Below are 17,464 nucleotides of genomic sequence, written 5' to 3' on the forward strand. Positions count from 1 at the left end.
GTCCAGCACAGACATGGAAAACTTTCAGAAAACTGAGGTATTTAATTTCTAAACCACTATATATTGGGACTTCTTGATATGCTTCTGTTTTAGAGTAAATGAGAACACAAAAGTGTTCGACAGATTTGTTAATGCCACTGATTGGTTATTACCTGTAGCTTCAGCAGCTCATTGGTGGAAAACTGGTCCAGCTGTAGCTCCGCCCCTCTGGCTTTCAGCTCTGTTATTCTGTGCTCGAAATCTTTCAGCGTCTCCTCTGCCTCTGCAATAGTCTGTCAGGGAAAAGAGTTTATTGTTAACTAAAACTAAACTTAAAACTAAAAAAATATATACATGTATATGAAAGACAAAAATTAGAAATGCTGCCTTGGCAAATAAATTAAAAAAAATGAAGTATTAAAATAACAAAAACTTTACTAGAAATATTAAAAAAACTAAAACTAATAAAAATGACAAAACAACATAAGCACAAAACTTAAAATTAAAAAGAAAACTCAAAAAGTAAAAATGTTTAAAATATTAATATATTTAGATTTTAATATATTTTTTATTATTATATATTACTATAATAGTATAGCACTGGCATATTACTATAGTCACTGTTAATAAATTAGACAACATCTAATTATCAAACACAATTATTAATCGCTAATTATCCAGTGCATTAATTAATAATCAGATATGAACTATTCTTTCTTACTTCAATCTGTTTAGTTGTTGTATGGTCAAGAACTCCTGCCATTTTCTGGATAATCTGGAACTTGCTTTCATTAAGCGCTGTAAAGAGATGCTGCAACTCCGTCTGAAAAGAAACAGGAACTGAGATGATATTGCAGTGTTGCATACATATACAGAGCTGATTGGTTCCTAATTCCTACCTGGAAAGCTGTGAGCTCCCGCATTCTGCTCCGCATGGTGTCACAGCGGCGGTCCAATGCCGAGTCCAGAGCTCCCAGGCGTCGAGTCAGACAGTCGAGGGTGTCCTTCATCAGGGTCTGCTCTTCCTCAGATAGTCCCACAGAGCCACCTATCAGCCCCTCGCTGTGGCTGACCTGCCTCGTCACCTCTGTCACTTCTTTTCCCAATGTCTGTAAAGTAAGCAAGGGTTTGACCTGTTTAACTGTTTAAAAAATGTGTCCTTGGGAAATAACTGACTTACGTTGAAATACAATTAAATCAGTTATAGATAGCAAAATTTGCCGCTAAAATATTCAGACCTCATGGTTGGAGAGCTGTGTCTCTGCATTCTCCGTCAGCAGAGCAGGGCCAGAAAACAGTGTGTTTTCCACATCATCCACCCAAGAGGATGTGGCTGTGACCGCTGAATAAAGCTGCTGCTCCATCAGAATGACTTCTTGCTCTGTAGCCTGCATAAATTATCGAACATTACATAATGTTTACCATAACACCAATGATACACACACACATCAGTATGCTAAACTGACAAATTAAGCAATAAACCACTCAAGGTTGGCATTTTAGTTATTTTACCATGGTTAAGGTGTGCAAACATTCAATTGCATGAAAAAAGTCACAAGTGTTTTTATAATTATGTGTCTACCTGAGTCGTCATTTCCTTTATTGTCTGACTGAATCCATCGTGCAGGGACATCAGGCTGGTCTTATCCTGAACGTGAGTCTCTCTCTTATAAACCGGGGCTGCGGTCTTCACACAAGCAGTTCTGGAGTAAAACTGTTTGAAAATATACAACTTTTACAAAACACTCCACCAACAGAGGCAGTTTCCTATTATTACAACAGATATGCAGCTCCAGTTATGCAAGAATATTCCCTGAAGGCAGCAAGGCAACAAAAAGAATAGTGTCAAAGTTTAAAGGAAAATGATAGTTGAGAACCTATATATGAAATACTTATCTAGTCATTTCCAGGAAATGCATCAGCTGATCAAATATATACCATGAATGCAATGTAAGTAGCTTTAGCTAAAATCCATTAAAGGGGTCCTATTATGCTCTTTTTCAAAGCCTTGATTTTGTTTTGGGGGTGTACTAGAACATGCTCTCATGCTTGGTCGTTCGAAAAACACATTATTTTTCACATAATTTACATTATTACAATACCTTTCACCCAGACTGGCACTAATGGCTCGATTTTTATGTTTAATGAAGGCCAGCCTTCCGAAAAAAGGAAATGTGTTATGTTTGGTTAGCTCTCCCACTGCACTTTGATTGGCGAACAGCTTAGACGGTGTTTCAGTACTGCCACGCCCTTGTCAAAGCAGTTAGCGCAAGATAGACTAATAGTGAATCTTACGTTTTAAATATGGATATTTTTCTTACAAAAACGCATCGATTTGCTACAGGAGACCCCCTGGGAGCCGTGTGAGACGCTTTTTATTATGGATGGATGCACTTTATTAGACTTTATTAGACTCCGATTCCATTCTTCTGACAGAAGAAAGTCATATACACCTAGGATGCATGGAGGGTGAGTAAATAATACGCTACAGTAGTGTTGAGTCCTATCCTCAGCCTGCGAGATTGCCGATACATGATATTATCGTGCTAATTTATTTAATTATTTTACATACTTAGTTTCATTGCCCGAAACCAGCTCCAGCATAAGGCTAAAAGCAGCCTAACATTATCAAAAAACATCATCACTGATTAGCCTAGCCTATTCTAGTGCAAGTTTATGCATTTTAAAAAGCACTCGCGTTATAAGTGAAGCTAACGTTATCTACACTGTATGATGAATAAATCTCTTACCACACACTGCACACGTCTGCAGCGTGTTACGGCTCCGATGCGGCAACCGAAGTGGATATTCGGCATGTGCTTTGACCCTTCGACCCGCTGTACTGCACACGTCTGCGGCGCGTTACTGCTCTGAAGCGGCCAATCTAGTCAATGCTTGTGTTTATACCCGCCACGCTGCAGCTCGTTGAAGCGGCTCTCTGTGTTGGATCGCTACCCCCACCAATCCCCCACCTCCTCCTCCCTACCCACTGCCCAACAATTTGAATTTCCGTAAGCGGGATTAAATTTAATGATATTCTAATAGACCGCGTTGTGACATCATTGCATGAGGAAAACAAACGTAGTCCAAAGGAAACATTCGTTGTAGTTCTTGAAAAGAGATTTAAAAAAAAAAAAAAGAAGAAATATCTCCCTTTGGAGATTTGTAACTTTGTAGATCTTTTTTATGCCCAAAGATACACACCACACAATGACTAAAATTCAAAAAGTAAAAGCATAATAGCACCCCTTTAATTTAAATCTAAATTCAGTATGCAGATTAAGATGAGTTTAAAAAGTATCAAGTTTGTAAAAACAAATGGATTTTTTAAATACCTGTATTAATTAAGAGACTTGATGGAATGTTTGAACTTTTAGAAATGATTTTGTCACACTTTATGACTATTAATATCCGTGTGAAACGAAAGTTGTTAATTGCATGTAATAGCTTACACTGTCAGTAAAACATCTGCAGTAGGTTGTAAAAATTGTTTTTATGCATGTTTGGGCTGAGTGTTTGTTGCATTTACTATATTTTGACCAGCATTTTCAAGCATGTCAAAACAGTGAAAACTTTAGAAAAATTTCAAACTTTCCAAACAAGTGATTCTCAAAGAAGCTTCATGAAGCTTTTGAATATGCTTGTCATTATTGTGAATACTGTACCGGTTGTTTGCTGTCTTGCTCTAGTGTGTTCATAAGGAGCTGTAGTTTAGTAGCCATGTCTTTTTTCAGACTTTCCCATCTCTTTCTCCTCTGCTTCTTCGTAGCCTGAATGTCTCCCTCCTGCTCTACACCAGGCGAGAGGATCTCTGTTGCACTGCAGAACATTTGACAGACAGAACTGTGAAGAGAGAGTCAGAGATGTAAAAGTTTGAGGTAAAAAAGATATTGCAGTAAGACGTGAGAGAAATGATACCTGGTTCTGACAGGTGACGCTTGCTGGGTGAGTATTTCCTCTCCACGACTCGCTACGGATTTCAACAGCTTCTTCTGCTCTGCAAGTTGCTCTTCAAGCTCCTGAATTTTAACAGACAATACTATCATTTCTCATCTAACAGATAACAGACTTAGTACAGGTTTAGTAATACAATGGTGATAGTTTTAGATCCATCGTATTGTCATTTAAAACCCAAAACCTCGAAAAAGTAACCTACCCTCTGTTTCTGGAGGGTGTCCTGGTGCTGTAAGCTGCGTGTGGAACGGGCCTGGGCCAGCCAGTCCTGCATGTTTGGACTTTGGGAGAGACTGGAGTCTGATTCACTCGAGTCTGATGGTTCCTTAAAGGAATCCTGCAGGAGAGGGAAAACACGAACATTAGTACTTACCAAAAAACACACGGCTGAAATTGAATCATGGTCATAAAACCAAACGATCATCGGATCATGAATCAAATCATCAGTCATCATTCTGCAATATTCTTATATGTAATAGCAGGAAAAGAGGAAGCCATGCAGGAGATTTTCATATTCAGACCGAACCCAGTGCTGCTGAATTATTCTGCAAATAGAGTGACAAGCAAAAAATCTGTGATATATTATTATTACGCTTGCTCTTTGAGGGCCTTTCAACTCCTCCCAAATTAAAGTCGCCTGCAGGACATAAAAGACAAAATATTTACAGAATCTCACAAAAAACTTGTCTTGGTCATATTTTGTTTTATTATAGAATATCTATTTTGTTTTAATAAAACATATTTTTATTAAGGTTCATTTTAATATTTTAACATTATTAATATTTAGTGCTGGGCAATGATTAATTGTGATTAATCACATCCAAAATAAAAGTTTTTGTGTACATAATATGTGTGTGTACTGTGTATGTTTATTTTGTATATATAAAGACACACACATAAAGTGTATAATTTGAAAATATTTACATGTATTTACATGTATATATTTATATTCATATCATTTATATTATATATAAATATGTTAAATATATAAACATAACATATTTTTCTGAAAAATATACATTCATGTGTGTGTATTTATATATACATAATAAATATACACAGTACACACACATATATTACGTACTTAAAACGTTTATTTTGGATGTCATTAATCATGATTAATCATTGTCCAGCACTATTAATATTATAAAATAATATATTTTTAAATTATATTTTATTTTAATAATGCTATTTTTGTAATACTGAGTTTGTTTGCATTGAGATATTGTTTTTAATTACATTTAAATACAAAATCCTGTATTTAACTGTACTTACTAACTGTATGAACTGTATGAGTTTTTAAAAACTGTAAAAACTATAACTGTTTTTCTACAAAAAAAAAAAAAAACTTTTATAGAAAACATTACAGTTTTTAAAAACTCTGAACGATTTTAAAATTAAAAACCATTAAAAGTTTAAAATGCGCAAATATAGCTTTTAAAAATAGGTTCTTTTTTACATCATGGTTTTATTGTTTTTTTTAAATTGCTTTTATTTGTTTTTATTGCTTTCATGCTTAATTTTTATGTATATTTTTATTCTCACCTGTGAACCATGTTAAGATGCATTTTATCCAAAAGATTTTACATAAATAAAATGTATTATTATTATTATTATTATTATTATTATCATTATTATTATAATTATATACTTTTTTATTCTTGGAGTACCACCTAATGTAATGATATATGGTGTATGCATAAGTCAATTATTCAGTATAATGACATATGTACTATACTGGTACTAACAATGTACTAACACATTATCACCATTCCATGGTACCACCTTGGTAATTTTTGTTTTATTATAATTACATATTTAAAGGTCCAAATCTAGGACATACAGTCAAAAACCTTGAATCAGAGTTCAAGTCCCACCTGAATGTTGATCTGTTTGTCCTGCAGCATCCTCTGCAGCTCTAGCAGGCTGCCTTTCAGCGTACGCAACTTCCTGGCCAGCTGCTCCGCGTCCTCCCTGTTCTCCGGGCGGCCCTCCAGCAGAAGATTCTCACTGTGTCTGGAGAGCTCGGAGAGAGCCAGCACCTTCTCCTCAATTTCCAGCAGCATGTTCTGCAGAAGCAACAGAAGCGAGGCCAGCTCAAACATGGCTCTTCCACTTTCATCCCAGGCCCTTACTGACACCTACAGCACTGTGCATTATCCATAATCCCTCACGTGCCATGCTCCCAGTAAGCATGCATTCTTTAAGATAACAGGAATGTATAAAAATGCTTAAAATGAAACCCAAAAATCACTTAAAAATGTTAAGACTATGCATAAGCTTCAAGCAAAAAGTCAAGGTGTTTCACAGTGGGACATCTGCCAGGTGGTAACCTTCCCATGAAGCCAAAAGTAGCCCCGCCCCTTTCCCCACTAATGCTGCAGCCACCCTCATAAATATGTAATAAGGGGCGGGCAGATTTGCAGTGAGCACCAATCATCTCAAAGGAATTGTCTAATAACCTTAAAGCCATTCTAACTGTGAACGGTGTTACGCTGAGACATTTACATAATCTGATTACAGCTCGTGCCACAAACACTTAAGAATCTATCCATCTGAACACTCAGAGGCCCTCTAATACTGCTGTTTACGGATAACAAAGTTTCCAGTTCCTGTTTCCACTGGAATTAAGCAAAAACTCATTCATTTAAAAAAAAAAGAAGGCATACATTTCAGGAGTTAAAACAAAATAATACATTTTCTGTTCATCAACCTGTAAATAATAAACAAAGTACACATTTTTGGTGATCTGCTGTAGGGGGCGCTCTAACCTGACAGTCTTTGAGTTGCTCTTCCATGTCTGAGTCCTGAGAGGAGGAAGTGATGTTACCGCGAGTGCTCTGCAGCCACTGGTCCAGCTGGTCTGCCTGGTTCAGGTAGCGCTGCAAAGCCTGTGCCTGTTGCTGCTTTTCCATACGTTCACTCTGTCGCTCCTACACACATCAACATAAACATCTATAAACATATACTGGGACATTTTAAAAATGGAAGTCTTTATCACGCTATTAAGTGTGAAAACATCAGTTCACCATAACCTTCTGAAAAAACTGAGATCATTTGTGACCCTGGACCACAAAACCAGTCTTAAGTAGTACAGGTATATTTGTAGCAATAGCCAAAAATACATTATATGGGTCAAAATTATAGTTTTTTCTTTTATGCAAAAAATCATTAGGATATTAAGTATAGATCATGTTCCATGAAGATATTTTGTAAATTTTCCACCGTAAATATATCAAAACTTAATTTTTGATACTTCATTTGGACAACTTCAAAGGCGATTTTCTCAATATTTTGACTTTTTTTGCACCCTCAGATTTCAGATTTTCAAATAGTTGCATGTCGGCCAAATATTGTTTTATAAATAAAACAAATAAAAAAAATTAATTAATTAATTAATTTTATTATTATTATTATTTATTTATATTTATTATTATATTAATGATAATTAATGATGAATGATTTCTGATCGATCATGTGACACTGAAGGCTGGATTAATGGTGCTGAAAATTAAGCTTCGCATCACAGGAATAAATTACATTTTAAAATATATTCAAATAAAGAACAGTTATTTTAAATTGTAATAATATTTAACAATATTACTGTTTTTTACTATATTTTTGATCAAATTTAATGCAGCTTTGGTGAACATAAGGCTTATTTTAAAAGCATAAAATGTTACAAGGTTTTTTATTATTTAAAGGTATTTTTTTTGTAAATTATTACTTACAATATTATTTATTTTCTAATATTACTAACGCTTTTTAATAAGCAGTCACACCTGGTTTGCATTTAAAAACTACATTTGAATTTTTAGTAATAATTATGTATGAAGGGTGTTCTAAAAATAAATTAAATTCATTATTAAATAATTATTCCTGGCATACCTCAAGAAGCTGGCGTTTTCCAGAAGCCTTCATGTTGATGGTGGCCATCCTTTCGGACAGCACAGTGAGTGTGGACTGCATGGCCAGCTGATCCACAGAGTCTGAGTCCACAGCATCAGAGATGAGCTCTTCTGTGAAACTGGACTGAAGCTCATCTATATCATTCTGCAGTTTGACAATTTCCTCCATCTGATTCTGGAGGAATACAGCAGTATTAGGTTTTCGTTGTGCTTTAATATTTTTATAAAATCCTACAGTCTACAACTGGAGCAGGAAAATAGTATTTTATTCTTCTCACCTGATGTAGGACCATTTGTCTGTCAGGACTGAGATCGTGCATAGGGGGCTCGTTTAATCTGACCTCGATGGACTCCATCTTAGAAGAGATGGACTGTAGAGAGCCTTGATAGCGCTGCTGCTTCTCCAAAGCCTCATAGAGCGTCTTCTGCTTTTCACTAATCTATAAAACACATCGATTAACTCAAAAACTGGATTTTAAATCCTGGTGCATCTGACTGTTGAACACAAAAGCCATACGTACCACATTTTTCAGGGTTTCCCATGAGCGCTGAAGATCATCTAAACTCGCTACAGACTCCAGTGCGGGATTGTACAGCTCCTGGATGGGCGCTCTGGTGAGAGTGGCCCTTCCCATGGACATCTGCATTTAGGACAGTCAAAAATATGATGGTAAACAAGAGAAAACCATGCAAGATTAAATACGTCATGTTAATGTGCTACAAGGTCAATCCACTGCAGTCTATCACAAACTTAAAGTACTGTTTCAGGTTAAAATGAAGGGTACTATATGTTCAGAATGACGTATTACACCTACTAGGAGTGCAGCAGTGTTATTTTAGTATTATTAAGAGACTATTATAATATTTTGAATCAGTTTGTATTTTTAAATGTTACAGTTTGTAACAGTTTTTATACTTTCCATTTTCAGAATTTTGTTTGTTTTTGTCATTTTAAATGTCTATATAGTTGTTATTATTGTAACCATATAAATATTAGATGTAAATTAAATTAGAAATTCCATTAGAAATGCTGACTTATTAACGGAATTAATTACTAACTGAAATAAATTTAGTACTAAAGTTCCCTAGTGAAAAATATTTCATTTAAATATTATTTCATGCTAAGTATACTACAAATGTATTTACATATTATGTACTTAATAAAAATGCCTTGCAATTGTACTTTTAGTATACTAAACTGGTATGTTTAAAGTCTGCTAAATTGAACAACTAATTTTGTACTTAATGCACTTTAATTGTGCAGAAGTAGTGCTAAAATCCAACTAAAGATATACTTTAGTAGATTTGATTGTGCTAAAGTGGAACTATTGCAAGTATACTTTAGGCACACTTTAAATATTTTGCATTTAAAGACCAATATTATTTAAAGATCATACAATCCTCATCAATAGTGACATTAAAACATATTTTAATATTAAGAAATGTGCATTGTGCACAAGTAGCACTCCAGATAAAGTTAAATTACAATTTTTATATCAGTAAGTCTTTAACGATATGTCAGTAAACATGTTAACAGACATGAACTACACTTAGTATAAAATAGATGTGTTTTAAATCTATTACTTTTTTTTTTTTTTACTAGGGTTGAAGTACTAAAATGACTAAAACTGAAATATAAAAATAAATTAAAACTATATAGAAATATTTTAAATGGCAAGTTGATTTTGTTTTTGTGAAGGACAAATAAACCAGAATAGACATGAGTATGTGATTCATTGTAGACAAAGATAAGACATTTTTTACACAACAATTGACAGTGTAGCACATTACTATACAAAACACTATTGCACATTGTTTCTGAATAAATACAATGCAGTATATTGTACAAACTGTGCAGTAGACAGTATGTTAGGTTTTCATTCTAAACCTTTTATTTATTTATTTATTTTTAAATTAAGGCAAAACTGGTAATTGCAAAAGGGTAGCAGGTTAAAAACAGGTTAAAAAGTCAGCTTGAAAAAAGATTGCTTTGGCATTACTGTTAATACCTTGCTAATGGCTGCTTCAGTGTTAGTGATAGGAGAAGGAGATCGACAGAAAGCAGGAGAGCAGATCTCACTGCTGGTGCCCTCCTCGCCAGACTCCTCTGTCACAGGAGACAGGAGAGACTGACAGCGACCAGCTGACATCTGACAGCATCATGAGAGAGAGAGTCACGGAGCAGAAGATATTAGTTAATCAGTGCCAAGAGCTGTAAAGGTAATTAATTATGGCATGCAAAACAGACCGTCCAGGTAAGAGGGTCAGTTTTTAATCAGCACAGATTTCTTATTCTGCATCATTTTCATAATCAGTACTTTTGTTTTGTTTACAAGCCAAAAAATCTAAAGTCATTAAACTAAAAAAAGTCAAAACTAAATATTTAAATATTTCAAACTAAATTTGCATTAACCTGAGTTTTAATTTAAAAGTCTTAATATCTCATGTCATTCGCTTGTCAAGTAATTTTATCTTGATTTAAGGATAATTATATATTTTTAGTACAACACAAAATTTTGTAGCCAACACTCTAGTCTGTTTCCTTTCCCCACAATTACACTGTCATGCCCACGTTCAGGGTAATGGTACGTACTGAGACTTGTGATTGGGTCTTTCTTTGAATAGCATCACCATCCAGTTCCTCCAGACTCTCGGTTAAACCCTCTGCATCACTCACTGACAGGAGCGTGGTGGCGTGTTTAGCTTTCACCGTCAGCATCTTACACTTGGAGTTCAGAGATGCAATTTGCTCCTGATAGCCCTTGATTTTCTGAGCCAGTTCCTGTTTAGATAAAAATAAACAGAATACAGAAGACGCTATTGGATTAATGCAAGAAAGGGGAAAGATCAGTCAAGCTAAACACAAACAGTAGACATTAAAAATAAAATCAACAAAAACAAGATTAGCAGACAGTATGCATCTCACTTCATCAATGTTGTAATTTTTTACCTAAAACTACTAAACTTTTCAGTTGTTTTTAATTAATTGTATTAATATATATTTTTTTTAAATATAAATGAAAATGACTGAAATAAAGCTGAAGTAAAATAACAAATACAAATTTATATAATTTACTTTCAAATAAAAAAGTTTAAGTATTAAAATCACTCAAAAACTGAAATAAAAATTAGTAAAAGCTGCATAGAATATAGAGAAAAAAATGACAAAAGCACCTAACAAAATTACTTTAAAATTAAATGAAAATTAATTACAATAATTATTAATTAATAAATAATAATAATAATAAATAATAGTATATAAATAACACAAAAATAACACTGCACCTCATGATGGTTAATTTGTGCCTGCAGCTCCTGGATGTTACTGGTGTTCACGGGTTGGTCCTGAATGACCCGGTGAGCATCTTCAATCATGGCCTGCAGGTTTCTGACTTCCTGTTCATACTGTTCATACTGCACCACTGCCTCCTAAAACAGATATCACACACACATATGCACATTTATTTTTATATCATGATGAAGACATCCTATTGGACTTCTACTGTTCTCAAATTAGGTTAATTATTATTACTACACCCCTTAACCATCCTCTTTCAGACACATTTGACATATTTAAATACAAATTAAGACATTATTTAGTTTTAACTACATAATTATGTAGACCCAAAAAAGATGTTGCCCTGGTTTTTGTAGGGACATTGCAAAACCTGACCCACTCTTACAGTACACATGCACAGTTGTTCATTATCATTATTTACTTTAAAAATAGTCCTTTGAATACATCTATAATTTATATTTCTTTTTGACAGATCATAAAACAAACCCAGGATTTGTCCCTAATAAACTTTAAGCACACCTGATCCAGGAAAATTCAGACATATACTGGATTTGGTGCTAGAAACAAGATGTTTTTATTCCCATCTGGTGCTGCGACAGCTCCTCTTACCTGCAGGATGTTGCATTGCTGGATGGCGGTGTGCTGCAGTTGACTGGCCTCTTGTTGCAGATTCAGAGCAGTGCGGCAGATGGACAGACTGGTCACCACTTCCTCAGGAACTCTTAGAGCGCTCTGACACTCCTGGACGGCCTCCACCTGTTGTTTAAAGCTCTCCATGTCCGCCAGCAAACGCTGAAAAAGACCAGAATCTATTCTAAGAACAAAACTGCTTTGCTTCCACACTAAAATATGTATGTAGCAAAATGAGGTTCACAGAAATCATTCAATAATTAATCAGAAGAACCTTTCTGTTACCGGTTTAGATCTTTAGTTACTATACACTACAGCCAAAAACTGACTTACATAAGGGAGAGCTGACTAAAGAGCAAGACTAAATGTGGCCTTAAAATTATGTGTACTTCATGTACAGTGCACACAAAATGTGTTTGAATGGACTCATTCACAGGCCATCCAAGCAAGATGTAGAGGACTTTGTTTCTTCATTGGAACTGATTTGGAGAAATGTTACATCACTTGCTCACTAGTAGATCCTCTGCAGTAAATGGGTGCCGTCAGAATGAGATCAAGGCACAAATTCATCAGTGCATCTTTTTTTTTTTTACAGTTTTTGCTTGTAAACAGTGCTTGATCTGAGCATATTTCTCTCCTCATTCAGACAAGAGAACTTTATTTACCGGCGAAAGCATTATTATGAATAGAAGACTTGCATTTTAGCCAGAAAGAAAGGTTTGAAGTTAGAAAAGTTCACTTCCAGAACAAAAATGTACAAGTAATTTACCCACCCTCTTGTCGTCCAAGATGTTCATGTCATGTTCATGTTCTTTCTTCAGTCAGTAAGAAATTGTTTCTTGAGGAAAACATTTCAGGAATTATTTCCATATAATGGACTTCAATGGTGCCCCCAAGTTTGAATTTCCAAAATGCAGTTTAAATGCAGCTTCAAATGGCTCTAAATGATCTCAGCCGAGGAAGAAGGGTCTTATTTAGCGAAACAACCAGCCATTTTGAAAAACTGACAATTTATATACTTTTTAACATCAAACAGTCGTCTTGTCTAGGTCTATGTGAACTCTCTTTCAAAAATCATCCTACATCGGTGCAGAAGTACCGACCCAGTGTTTACAAAGTGAACATGCAAAGAAAATCAAATACTCTTTACAAAAAAAGGTAAAACAGCGATGAAGGACGATTTTGATGTCGAATAATAAAATGAGATGGGAGTTTGTCGACCTACCCTAACTGTATTGACCCGGATTACACAGACTATGTATGCGTATCACAGAGACAAGAAGAGCATTTAAGGTTAAAAAGTATATAAATTGTAAATTTGTCTCGAAAATGACAGATTGTCTCACTAGATAAGACCCTTCTTCCTCGGCTGGGATCGTTTAGAGCCATTTGAATTTGCATTTAAACTGTATTTAAGAAGTTCAAACTTGGGGGCACCATTGAAATCCACTATATGGAGATAATTCCTGAAATGTTTTTCTCAAGAAACATAATTTCTTTACGACTGAAGAAAGAAAGACATGAACATCTTGGATGACAAAGGGGTGAGTAAGTTATCTGTAATTTTTTGTTCTGGAAGTGAACATCTCCTTAAGATTAGGGTTAGAAAGTTTTAATGATGGATTTGTTTCTTACAAATATACAGCTTTTGGTTTCACAAGAATTTATTTGATTGACTGGAGTGGTGTGGATTACTTGTGGATTATTGTAATGTTTTTATCAGCTGTTTGGACTCTCATTCTGATGGCACCCATTCACTGCAGAGGATCTATTGGTGAGCAAGTGAAGTAATGCTACATTTCTCCAAATCTGATGAAGAAACAAACTCATGCACATCTTGGATTCAACAAATTTTCATTTTTTTGGGAGAAGTATTCTTTTAAGTTTTCTGGTTTTAACATCCATAATGTAGTCAAGTATGACGTGCATGGAATTATGGGAATTGTAAGGCTCAGATAACTTCTAGCTTCTGTTTTTGGAGGGTGCCTTAAAGAGAAAAACGTACTTGTCTTTGAGTCAGTTGTTCTTTTAGACTCAGTCGGGCCAGTTCAGGAGATGTGAGAGTGGCCTGAACCTGCTCCAGCAACACATGCAGAGCCTTCACTTCATTCTCAAACCTCTCCATATCCTGAAACAAAACACAAAGGCAGGCACACTGAGCTAGAGAAAAAGTCTCCAGTGTAGTAATCAATAAAACATAAAAAAAATTCACACCTTTGCTGCATCCTGTAGACTCTGCAGCCGTGACCTGATGCTCTGCTCCAGTTCTTCAGTGTGGCGGCTCAGTTCTGACACCTGCTGTCCCATGGCTTCCACCTGCAGTGTCTCAGACAGTATCTCCACCTTCTCCTGCATGGCCTCCAGGTCACCGTGGAGCTCACGCGACTCACGCAGAACAGCCTACAAGACAGAAACACAGGTGTTACTTTATTTCACAAACTTCATTGCAATTGGACTCTATGTATATATCTAAGTTGTGGTTCACCTGATACATCCTGATCTGCTCTTGCAGGTGTGAGGAGGAGTTCCAGATGATGTTGGCCTTCACCAGGCTCCTGGCTCTGTCTGTCCACTTCACTATGAACTCAAACATCTCATTGTACTCATCTAGATGTGCATCAGCCTTGAGAAAAAAGACATCACATGCAACACATCACATGCAATATCTGAAAAGCTCTAATACAAAGGTCATAAATGAGCAAATAATCTATTAGACATAAACAATGTATCTTCTTACCTTCTTCAGCCATATCGTCTTATATTCAGCCAGTCGAAGAGTGTGATGATGGATCTCTCGTAATTTGGCAATAGCATCAGCCAGCTGTCTGGCTATCAGAGGATTACGGCGACCAAAGTCTTGCACTGCGGCTTCCAGCTCAGCGAGATTTCGTCCACAGACATCAAGTTCATCACAGAGACGCTAGAAATGCAGTCAAAGTACTTTAGGGTCATTCAAGACAGAGGGAAATTTGTTTTAAAAAATGCATTTTTTGGATGCGGCACATACTCTGGCCTCATCTTTGGCTTGATCAATATCAGTGGCCTTTTCCTTTAGAGAGGTAGAGACTGCCTTCAATTTTTCCGACACGTCATGAATTCTGGAGTTGAACTCCTCTTTGATAACTCTCGTCTTCTGGATGTCTCTCTCCTTGGCTTGAACCTAAAGATATGATTTATTATTAATATTTTACATGAAGTGAAAAGGCTACTGTTGTTGAAAACATATGTCTCTTCTGAATTAATGAGAAACTGCCTATTAATCCACAATGAAAACAATGAAAAGGGTAATTATGTACCTGGTCCTCAATGGATCCCAGTGCCAGGGACACTTCAGCCAGTTGCATTGAGATCTCAGATGGCAAAATAGTGTACAGATCCAAGTATTTACTTTGTTGCTGCTCTGCAAGCTTGTCCACATTTTGACGATGAGTGATTAGCTCTCCATGCATCACCTGCACAATGATACAATTTAATTAAGACAAATTCATAATAACATTCTATTTACAACCCACTACTATAGTATGTACACTACCAGTCACTACCTTAGTGAGCAGCAGAGACTTCTTTAAAAACATTAAAAATCTTACTGTTCAAAAACTTTTGACTGGTAGAGTATACTGTGCACTACATGCAAATCACCTATATGCATGCAATACCAGGATGACACACTATGATTGTTAAAATGCAATGTATTATACAAGAAAGATATACTGCGGTGGGTACTGCATTCCATAATGCAATGTTCCCAACTTTATTCCAAATTACCTAATTAAACATGCACTATAGTAATAACAGTGTAGTATACTACAGTTTAAACCATATACTGCCAGACGCAGCATACTGTTTTAGATATAATGTTTCACCTCCAGTTCTTGTGTCAAAATGTCCAGATCAGATGTGGGGTTCAGCAGAAGCTCCCTGGAGTCCTGGATCCAGCTCTTGACAAGACTCAGCCCTCTCTCCACGCCTTCCCTGTCTGACAGTTCCTGCTGAACCCGAGTCTTTCCTGTCCTGGCCTTCTGCAGAAGACTGCAAGAGACACAGATTAAACAGATTAGCATTCAGTCCATATTTGGCATGCAGCATCAGTCTGATTAGGCCAATATGGGAAGCAAAACTACACTGCCATTGTGTATTTGACTGGCTGCAAATACATTGGTCAGGAGCATAATTTCCACTGGCGACAGGGGGGACATGTTTTTTGGAGGATTTCATTATTACTAGTTTGTATTGGATTGGAGAAAGCGTATGTACCTTTCTAGCTGATCTTGCACAGCTTTGATATCCTTCAGACTTGGCAGTTGCTCATGATCAGCCGTTGGCACAGACACCTCCACACCATGTAGCAGGCTGAGAGCGTACTGTCGTAAAAGGGTTAGAGAAGACAGCTCCCTCTCTAGGTCCTGACCAACCAGCTCATACTGGTCCAGATGTGACTGCAGTGTGGCTTTGGAGGCTTTCTCAGCAGTGCAATCAGGAACACGGCCCTTCAGTTCTTCTGTTACAGCTCTTACCTTCATCATCTGAACAACATAACGTCTTGTTTGAACATCTTTGTAACATTAACCTGTTTGCCCAAACTCTTGTACCATTAAATTTTATATATAATCAATATACCATTTCAAACCATTTAAATGTTATTGCATTGCATTTCCTTAATTTGAGTACAGGCAGAACATCAAACGAGGAGTACCGGGATATCTAGCCACAAGTATCAAAAATAAAACTCTACCTTTTCCCTGAAAGTTCTCCATTCGTGGGCCGTATCCTCCAGCACCCTTTCTTGGCCTCGTGCTACACTGCGCAACCTGGTCCAGCGCTGCCACACCGTGGTCATGGATCGACTTATGGTGGCTTTACTGGCGTCACTTCCAACCAGCTCTAACTGGGAGGCTTGCTCTTCCAAACCAGTCAGCTTTTCTTGGAAACTGTTTACCATGGATACCAACGACTGAAGGCCAAAGATGAAGACATTTTGATTGGTTTATTATCATGTAGACAGTTGAAAAGGTTCATTTTCTCAAGAAAGAGAGTCAGTTCTGCATGCATAGCTCACCTTATGACTTCTGAGTTTCTCTTCAGCTTCCTGGCTCGTTGCAGCCTTGGCTGTGGAGAACTCTGTAAGCTTCTTCTCTGCCTCATTCATCAGCTCAATGACTGTCTGTCTGGCCTCCTGATATGAATTCCACTGGGCAACACAGCTGAAAAGGTCACATTATAATTGTGATTATAATTCAGGTCTACAACAGTGTTCTTTAATAGCATCAAACTTGATTCAACTTACAACAACAACCCCTTAATATATATATATTAGCTCAGTACCAAATTGTACCTGTTTAAGATGTCTTGGTGGCACTGAAGCTGGTCTCTGACCTCCACGCCTCTCTGCTGTGCAGACTCCACACTAAGTCGAAGCTGCTCCTTGGCTGTAGGGTTGACCAGGTTTTCAAGCTGAGGTGATAATGAATCCAGCTCCTCAAGAACACCCAGGAACTCCTGTTCAGTGGCCATGATGTCTTCCTGTTGCCTCAGACACTCCTCGTAGTTCTCTACATCCACCCCGAGACTGGCCTGCTGAATGAAGCCCACAGCATCCTCTAGCCACTCACAAGCTGACTGCATTCTGGAGTGATACTTCTGGCACAAGGCAAGGGCTTGCTCTAGCGTAATCTACAGGAGAAACAATTGAATTCAT

At 36.6% G+C, this 17,464-nt stretch overlaps 1 protein-coding gene across 7 annotated transcripts in view; it reads right to left on the minus strand.

Annotated features, from left to right (window-relative positions):
* The window catches only part of syne1b (spectrin repeat containing, nuclear envelope 1b), a 121,111-nt gene that overhangs the window by 33,089 nt on the left and 70,558 nt on the right, over window positions 1-17,464 (minus strand). For 4 of the 7 annotated variants that reach the window (XM_051133949.1, XM_051133950.1, XM_051133945.1 and 1 more), the window contains 28 exons: window positions 17,102-17,439; window positions 16,826-16,970; window positions 16,502-16,720; window positions 16,024-16,292; window positions 15,633-15,798; window positions 15,066-15,221; window positions 14,777-14,929; window positions 14,507-14,689; window positions 14,255-14,392; window positions 13,984-14,169; window positions 13,775-13,897; window positions 11,749-11,931; window positions 11,127-11,270; window positions 10,435-10,623; window positions 9,851-9,991; window positions 8,363-8,482; window positions 8,120-8,281; window positions 7,822-8,016; window positions 6,705-6,866; window positions 5,811-6,002; window positions 4,136-4,270; window positions 3,898-3,998; window positions 3,645-3,822; window positions 1,562-1,693; window positions 1,218-1,367; window positions 879-1,088; window positions 701-802; window positions 153-272 (listed from right to left, as the gene is read on the minus strand). In XM_051133949.1, the coding sequence (XP_050989906.1) occupies window positions 153-272; window positions 701-802; window positions 879-1,088; window positions 1,218-1,367; window positions 1,562-1,693; window positions 3,645-3,822; window positions 3,898-3,998; window positions 4,136-4,270; window positions 5,811-6,002; window positions 6,705-6,866; window positions 7,822-8,016; window positions 8,120-8,281; window positions 8,363-8,482; window positions 9,851-9,991; window positions 10,435-10,623; window positions 11,127-11,270; window positions 11,749-11,931; window positions 13,775-13,897; window positions 13,984-14,169; window positions 14,255-14,392; window positions 14,507-14,689; window positions 14,777-14,929; window positions 15,066-15,221; window positions 15,633-15,798; window positions 16,024-16,292; window positions 16,502-16,720; window positions 16,826-16,970; window positions 17,102-17,439 (4,692 nt within the window). The remainder of the gene's footprint in view (window positions 1-152; window positions 273-700; window positions 803-878; window positions 1,089-1,217; window positions 1,368-1,561; window positions 1,694-3,644; window positions 3,823-3,897; window positions 3,999-4,135; window positions 4,271-5,810; window positions 6,003-6,704; window positions 6,867-7,821; window positions 8,017-8,119; window positions 8,282-8,362; window positions 8,483-9,850; window positions 9,992-10,434; window positions 10,624-11,126; window positions 11,271-11,748; window positions 11,932-13,774; window positions 13,898-13,983; window positions 14,170-14,254; window positions 14,393-14,506; window positions 14,690-14,776; window positions 14,930-15,065; window positions 15,222-15,632; window positions 15,799-16,023; window positions 16,293-16,501; window positions 16,721-16,825; window positions 16,971-17,101; window positions 17,440-17,464) is intronic. The other 3 variants (XM_051133948.1, XM_051133947.1, XM_051133944.1) reach the window with 1 other exon arrangement.

This window comes from Labeo rohita, chromosome 17, assembly GCF_022985175.1.
Source record: "Labeo rohita strain BAU-BD-2019 chromosome 17, IGBB_LRoh.1.0, whole genome shotgun sequence".
Taxonomy (NCBI): Eukaryota; Metazoa; Chordata; class Actinopteri; order Cypriniformes; family Cyprinidae; genus Labeo; species Labeo rohita.